The sequence below is a fragment of the Semicossyphus pulcher genome, unplaced genomic scaffold, assembly GCF_022749685.1.
Source record: "Semicossyphus pulcher isolate SPU_LCO1_2020_fin unplaced genomic scaffold, fSemPul1.0.p SCAF_16, whole genome shotgun sequence".
Classification (NCBI taxonomy): domain Eukaryota; kingdom Metazoa; phylum Chordata; class Actinopteri; order Labriformes; family Labridae; genus Semicossyphus; species Semicossyphus pulcher.
In genome coordinates, this window is record NW_027211670.1 from 3326915 (window position 1) to 3334914 (window position 8000).

At 38.2% G+C, this 8000-nt stretch overlaps 1 protein-coding gene across 1 annotated transcript; it reads right to left on the minus strand.

Annotated features, from left to right (window-relative positions):
• Positions 1-507: 507 nt before the first annotated feature.
• On the minus strand, positions 508-4731 carry LOC138593616 (5'(3')-deoxyribonucleotidase, mitochondrial-like). The gene is made up of 5 exons (XM_069664687.1): positions 4023-4731; positions 2931-3031; positions 2612-2672; positions 2375-2489; positions 508-1065 (listed from the first exon to the last, which is right to left on the minus strand). Exons 1-5 carry the CDS (start codon positions 4377-4379, stop codon positions 926-928), a joined length of 774 nt encoding a protein of 257 aa, XP_069520788.1. The 5' UTR covers positions 4380-4731; the 3' UTR covers positions 508-925.
• Positions 4732-8000: the final 3269 nt, after the last annotated feature.

Sequence of the window (8000 nt, forward strand, 5' to 3'; positions counted from 1 at the left end):
AGAGTTTGTAGAAGAGTTTTGAAATATTAAAGGTCTTCTCACTCTAGGAATGGTATCACCCACTCACTAGCATTACCCACTCTAGTCCCAAACATTTCGCACAATACACCATTTCAGATTTTACAATTAGTAAGTACTAATAAAATCTGAAATGGTCTGAAATATTAGAGAGTGGAAAACTGTAATTTTGTGAAAACTGTGCTAGGTATGGAAATGCCTCTTTAGGCCAATATAGTCCGTAGTCTTGATATCTAAAATGTTAATGATCTTTCTGTAATAAAGTATGGAAACAAACCAGATTGTTGGGTTTGAGCTCTGATTTCGTTGATTTTCCATGAATATCTACGGCAACATTTTTAGTTTGTTTGCATTTTTTGTGAATAAAACGCAACGTGAATATTCGTTGCTTTAGAAGATTAAAAAGCGGATCACTAAGTGTGGTGAATCCTTAATGTATTTAGTCTGCATTGCAATGAGCCACCCTAATTAAAATAAAGCACCAACATCACCATATAAGCTCTTTAAAAACCTTAAAGACATACTGTATCTCTGTCCATGACTTTGGTACTGGTGACACAAACACATTATAGCACTCTTCAAAAAAGTACAATTGTTATATAACTAAACAGTTACAGTGTTTGAGTGTTTGTAGTGCAGGTCACTTTTCTATCTTTATAAATTGCACATACTCGCCAGTGTTTGGAGACAATTTTTGTAAAAAATAGTGTGTTGCGGAGTGCCATGTTGTTGTGAGTGAATCAAGTTCCAATGACTCATTAATGCATGACGATACCGTCAACTATAATAAGCCTTTTGTATAGAATGTCATATAAAATTCACTCCATTGAAATAAAATAAAATGTCCGAACCTAAAAGACATACAGTCATCAGTCACAAAGCAGCTAACAAAGGTCAAAGGAGCTTCTCAGTGCCTTTTGCTGTCTAGGATAGCCCTCCAGTCGTCACACCAAGACAGGAGTCGCCTCTGTGAGGAGCTGTTGGAAAGATGCGTATTGTGGCAGGCAGTAAACAGAATGTGTTCCCACGATGGTTTGGACTCCACCCCTGATCAGGAGACACAGGTACAACTTAACATAAGTGACAAGTACACATATTTCACATTTGATGATAGCAATTCCACTGTTTGGTATATTCCCACTAGTCTGAAATGCTATCATGGTTTCAGACTGGGACAAAAAAAAAGAGGAAGACGGATGTGTCACAAGCCATTGAACAAAGCCCAGCTGCTTGAATTTTTGAGAGTTGCCTAATGTCACCCAACAGCAATGTGTCACACTGGTAGACAGCATGCAAAGACGTATGAAAGCTGCAATTAAAAATCAGAGTTTTTCCACCAAATATGAATTTCTAACCTCTTCCTAACTTAAAAAAATGAGTATTCTGTTGCTAAAAAATGAACATGAACTTGTTGGGACCAGCAGCTATATGGAGTGATCATTAGCAATTTTTTTTCAGTATTAAAAAAATTACTTCTATTTGCCCACCAGAAAAATGCCCTGTATGCCAGATTGCCATTCCAGCCCTATTCTCCAAGTAATTGTTGGTGCTGGTTCACAAACAACTTGAATCTGCTCTAATCAGTTGTCTTTTTCACAGACATATGCATCTCTGCTTTCCTTTGCCCACACAAACACACACACATTATGGTTTATAAAGTTGCTCAAAAACTCAACTTGTGTTTTGATCATTTTCTTTTTTTGTGTGTTTTTGAGTTTTTAGTGCAGCAATACATTTGTGCTACTATATGACAGCACCAGTTATGAGCTTTAAAAACAGCAGCACAAGTAGAGCTATAATCAACAAGATTGTTACACTCAATCAATGCATTTACAGAAGAGACATACCAGAGGATGCTTCTGTTTGTCTGTGTGTGGTGCGCAATGCATTACTGCAGAGCATGTGTGTACTCTACATGGGACAGGTACATGAGGGTCAGAGTACAAGGGAAGATTGTCTAATAATTAATTGATCATAGATGGCGTTGTTCTCTTGGATGGAGAACAAAAGTAAAAGGAAAGCCCAGTAAAGTTGTGTCAACTTCCATCATGTTTACACAGGTACTGTGGATGGTTGTATGATCAGTGGTGTATGGGTAAAAGGGGCATAATAGAGTGCAATTAATTTGCCTAAATTATTTTTTACTGGTTATATTTTCTATTATTAATTAATCAAAATGTATGCATTATTTTAACAGTGCTTACTATCAATGTTATTACAATGCAGAATGTGCATTTGTTTTGTAAATCATTAACACATTTTCAAAGTAGGTTTAAATCTTGTGGCAAGCAATGTATGTTACTGTGATAAGAATAATACTGCTTTTCCACAAATGTAAAACATATGCAGTTCTCACCAAGAATGTCAGGCTTGTCGTCTATGAGGATGTCTCCAGTGATTAATGTCTTGTCTCTGGTCAGGATGACCTGCTCCAGAAAGTCATGGCCCAAATACTTCTCTACCCAGGCATACTGGACACACACGCACACGCACACACGCACACGCACACGCACACACATACCAACAACAACAACAACAAATGAGATCTAAATAAAAAGGTAATACAATAGATGTTGATTGGCAGTGGGCTTACCTTCTCATATGGGCAGTGTTTGTAATGTGTAATTGGGCTGGTACAAATGAAGACATCTGTACTGTGGAGAAATAAAGACACAACAGTGACTTTTGAAAACTATACCAACAACACTGAGAGCTTGGGACTAAAGCTACTCATATATAACATGTACCTACTTTGAACCTGATAAAACATGGCAGTTAGTGAAAAAGAACCACAATGGGACACCAAACCTCTCTATGAAAATCAACTTGTCTATATCACATTCTAGGATTGTATCAGCAGCATCCAGATCTGCTTGCATATAAGATGACTGAACTGCATCTTTAAGACTTACTTATCCATTTTGGCCATCTCTTTGACTGCGTCTACTCCTCCTGGCAGCGGATCCAGCTCTTTGAAGAAGTCCTTGGACTGCCAGATACTGATAGCTTTTTCCTGGAGTTTAAAATGCACAGACACTTCTTGTATACATTGTATCAGTGTACTTAAGGTTTATGTATTTGTGTGTGTATTCATGTGAATTTATTTGTACTTTTAGAAAGGAATATCCAAAGGGCAAATTTTTCAAGGTCAGCAAGACACACGGTGGTTCAAAGGAAAAGAAATGCAAATATTGAATGCTTTTTTTAATATTTAGACAATGCCAAAGCAGGAACTGAGAAAACATATTGATGGTCTATTCCTCGTTTTGAGCTCGTGTTTAACATGGTCCTCAAACTCCTGACCCAGCTGACCATCTCCTGAAATATTAAGTTGTGTGGTAAAACAGAAATATGAAACACTTTAGAATGCTTTTAATATCTTTCTCAAACTTGTCAGCGTGTAGGATACTTTTCCACTGTCAAAGAAAAAGACAAAAAAAGAGTTGCATGCTACTACAATGTGCTTGATCAAAAAGTGTGAGAGACATGCAAGCATTAGCAAAATACTATTTAAAAAAATAAAAAATGAAAGCCTTTTATAGTCTAATTAATTAATTTAGCATTCTGTCACATGGCTAATCTAAAGACATTGAGTCAATGTTTTTCCACATGAAAACAATTATCCTGTGCGAACAAGTTAATTTATTAGCTTGTTCCCACAGGATAAATATCTTATTTACTTATTATCTCGTGCACACAAAAATCTTTCACCTTTTGGGACTTCAGGGGCTCCATAAGGATCGGATAGGATCTTTTGTTTATTAAAGTTCTGTGTGCTGACCATCAAAGAAAGGTTGGCTGTAAATGTTAATTTACTTTTTGTTGCTGCTGTTTCACATGGCTGTATTATCCATTTGTGTGTATTTAAAAACAGTTTAGAAACTATTTTACTAGGGACCCAGGGGAACTGGCTCATGGCCCTCTGGTTCTGGGTAGGATTGTAAAAGTGAATTTCAGTAGGCTTACGATTTTGTACACACATGTTGCCTATGCATATCACTCACACAAAGGTCACTCCTCAGCTGCCCATACTGCGCTGACACCCAAAAACCCCTCCTGTCATCCAGGGTGATGTAGGGCTCGTCTGGGTATCTGGTCCGGTACTTCTTCAAGAACCCTCCCTCAAAGTCCGCCAGGACCCCGTCCATGTCAACCAGAACTCGCAGTCTCTTACACGAGGCAGAAGATGACATTTTTTGGCAAATCCTCTTAAACGGAAAGCGGAGCCAAGTTTCCTTTCTTCCGAATTGGCGTGTTGCACTTGACAGTAAAAACATTGTTGACTCTTGGCGAAGTGCCTGCTCCAGGAAGTTACAAGTAACTGCTACTAACATGTATTTCCAAACGAATAGAGAAAACATTCGAAAAGGTCCGCATAGTTATCGGTTAACCCCGTCGTTCGTAGTATTTGCAGCATTGGTGCAGTTGTAGTTTTTCTTTGAAAGACGTTCTGTTTTACTGTTAGCTCATCTTTATATTTCTGAGCATCTATCTGCTAGTCAGCTGCAGTTGAGCTAACGGTCGGTAGCAAACTTTAGCTCATAGGCTAGCCGCACGGCTGTGGCCAGGTCAAATGTGACATGCCTTTAGCCACTGCACAGCAGCGGTTTGCTTCGTTAGTCAGTGTGTATTCTCTGCCCGGCAGCTAGCCACAGGTTTTTATAAAAACCCCTGAATATTTTTCAGTGGCTGTTAGAGCAACCTTAACTGAAACGACATGTAGCGTTACACAACCATTGCTGCTGCATCAGGGGGAAAAGATCTCCACACACAGCATGGGTACAGACTGTACTGCAAGCTTGCTCGCAGCAAAGATTTTGCATTTAAACGAGATGACTCACTCCTCCCATGTTTTCAATGTGCGAGACCAATTTAAAATTAAAACTTGCAGCTTCACAGCTTGCAGCTTCACTTGTGCAAATGTTTTTCCATCACCACTATAATAGTTAACGTTGTAATTATTATTACGATTACTATTATTATTGTTATTATTAATAGTATATGCCACGGATGGATGAAGGTGCATTTAAGGCACACTGCTTAAAAGCAGTTGTGAAAAAAGCAGTGTCTACACCTCAGAACCATTTTAAAGTTAAAACCCATTCTCTCAGTCAGTGACTTCAAAAAGTGTCCCAAAAAGCAATCCACGTTTTCATGTCTTCCTGACTCGATTATTGTAACACCCTGCACACTGGAATCACATCGTCCCTGTCCCGTCTGCAATTGGTCCAAAATGCTGGTGCCAGACTGCCGACTAGTTCCAGAGCGATCATATAAGTCCAATCATAGCCTGTCTTCACTGGCTTCCAATTAACTTCAGGATTTATTTTAAGGTTGCACTGTTTGTTTTAAAAAGCCCTGATCAGCTCACACAGGACTCCTGGCAAACCCCCGTTCTAATTTTAAACTGAGAGGTGACCATGCTTTGTCAGTCAAGGCCCCTTGACTGTGCAATAGCCATCAATCCTTGATTAGGTCTGCCCCATCTGTCGAGTCATTCAAGGCTTGCCTCAAAACTTTCTAGTATATTTCAATGTTTGAGTCCCTCGCACTAAGTTTTTCTGTATTACTTTTCTGTATTTATGTATTGTTATGATATATTAAAGGAAAAAAGACATTTTCATACAAGCCGGTAAGCCACATACATTCCACTTTAACATTGTTGGATGAATACAAAAATTGAGTAGCGTACTATGTGTTTTGCTTGCAAAAAAATTAATTTACAAATTTCATTTAATTGCACAATTGACAATTTAGGTGTTTTTTTTTTATCACAAGAAACTTTAATATCCAGTCTATACTCAGTGGTCTATAAAAGTCAGTTAGGAGCTCTTACATTTCGTATTAAACACCTTAAATCAATCAATCACATTTTATTTGTATAGCACCAAATCACAACCAAAGTTATCTCAAAACACTTTACTAAAACAGCAGAGGGCTATTTCACAAAAACTGGATAGCAGATTAAGCCAGGAATTTTCACCTATCCTGGCTGAATTTAGTTGTGACTCGGTTTCACGAAAGCAGTGGCACATAATTTTCCATGGAGATTTATTCTGTGCAGATAGCCTGCTCCAGACCAGGCTAACAGCTTGATTTATCCTGGTACCAGTCATCAGTTCAGTCAGCAGTCACTGTGATTGGAAACCAATATGTATGTGAGCAGGAAGCATCTAGTAATCCCAGCAAGCATTTTTCCATTGAAAAGACATTTAAAAAGGTTTTAATGAAGTACACCAGCATCCAGGGGTTGTTACAGAGCTGCATAGCCGAAGTACCTGACCGTAGGCTATCTGTGTTCTTTTTTCTTCTTCTGTGAAGAATGTTCAAAAGCGTTCCCTGATGTCTCTGAACCTTCTTGTTAACATCACACAGCCCATAAAGCGCTGTGTTTATGATTGCTTTAATTAAAATTAAAATGCGTTGAAATTACATGTTTGTGTAGACCGGATTACCCCCGCTGCTGCAAATGATTTTGTAGAAACAACGTTACAATCATTACTTTCATTGCCCTTTCATTGCTAAAATGGTAAATTGTTCATTATGTATAGCTACATGGTTGAGATATATTCTAGCATTGCGGATGAGTGGTTGTAATTTATCTTGATGGCAAATTTCCTGAGTAATATTATCTTTCACTGCTCATTTTTAAGGCAAATGACAATTCCTTGCATTTTATAACTATGACGGTTTTAATTAAGAGTGGTTGGTGAATGTACGCACTCAGTCGGTTCGCAATATTATAGCAGAGGTGTTTTGAATACACAATACGTGTTTCACCTCTTCACAAACTTCCATTAGTAGCTCTTGCTCAATGGGTTAGTGTGAAGTATGCTGCACGCGTGTTCTCCATTTCAGCATCAGGAAATCTGTGATCGGCCCCGTGGTCTTTTGAAGAAAACCGTGAATGCGCATTTATGAGAATTACTTGAACCTGGCCTGACCTAGTTGCACCTGTTCAGCCTGGCTTGACCTATGTGAAACAGATGAAACCAGAATGCATTTACTAGGCTAGGTCAATCCTCGCTTTTTCTTTTATCCTGGATTTTTGAATTCTGCTTTTGTGAAATAGCCCCCAGGTCTAGACCGTACTCTTTGTTATGTTATTGAGACCCATGTCTAAATAAATAATATGTTATGAGACCCAAGATGAATCACCATGAGCCGCACTTAAAACATTTGGATTCAGAAAGCTTGAGCAGAACCAGGCTCATGTTGAACAGCCATCTGCCTCGACTGGATAGGCTGAAAAATGGGATAGAGGGAGATGCAGGATAGAGAGAGGCAGACAGAGCAACAACAACAACAACAACATCTTGTTACATCAACAACAACAAAAACAACAACAGATAATACACGAAAATGGTTACAATGCAAATAATATATATATTTTTATTTTATTCTTTTTAAGTCTTTTACTTATTTTTATTCTTGTTCTGTGCTAATTGTTCTGCACCAAAATCACCAAAAGAAATTTATTTTATGTGTAAACCTACTTGGCAATAAACCCCGATTCTGATTCTGATAATGGTTCAAATGTGTGTAAAATTAGCAAGAACAGCATAATAATAATGAAAAGTTGATAATAAATGTAGCAGTTTGATGTCAACTGGTGTATTATTCGCTTCAGTAACTATAATAATGATATTATGGGGAAGACTGATCTTAATAGTTGTTGTTGTCTGAGTCTAGATCGTCCACAGCAGCAGGTCTGCAGCAACGGTCTTCAGGAGACACAAAGGAGAAACAAGCTCAACAGTCTGAAAAAGACAAACAAATTTATTCAAGACATATGAGAAGCACAATAAGTTCGAATTTCCTAAAAACAGTAGTCCACTTTTATGGGAGTTTTCAAAGTTTGACTACCAATACTTTCAGCAAATCGTGTGACTGGCTCTTTAAAAATCCAAAGGTTGGTTCGTTAAACTCGTTGCTGTCTGCTCTCTACTCTCGCGATAGCTTCATCTTAGTGGCGGCTGTGT

Coding starts and splice junctions, on each gene's coding strand:
- LOC138593616 (XM_069664687.1), bottom strand. CDS start 4,379: ATGTTTTCTCTATTCGTTTGGAAATACATGTTAGTAGCAGTTACTTGT. Junction 2,673..2,930: donor GAGATGGCCAAAATGGATAA/GTAAGTCTTAAA, acceptor ATTTCTCCACAG/TACAGATGTCTTCATTTGTA. Junction 2,490..2,611: donor AACACTGCCCATATGAGAAG/GTAAGCCCACTG, acceptor GTGTGTGTCCAG/TATGCCTGGGTAGAGAAGTA.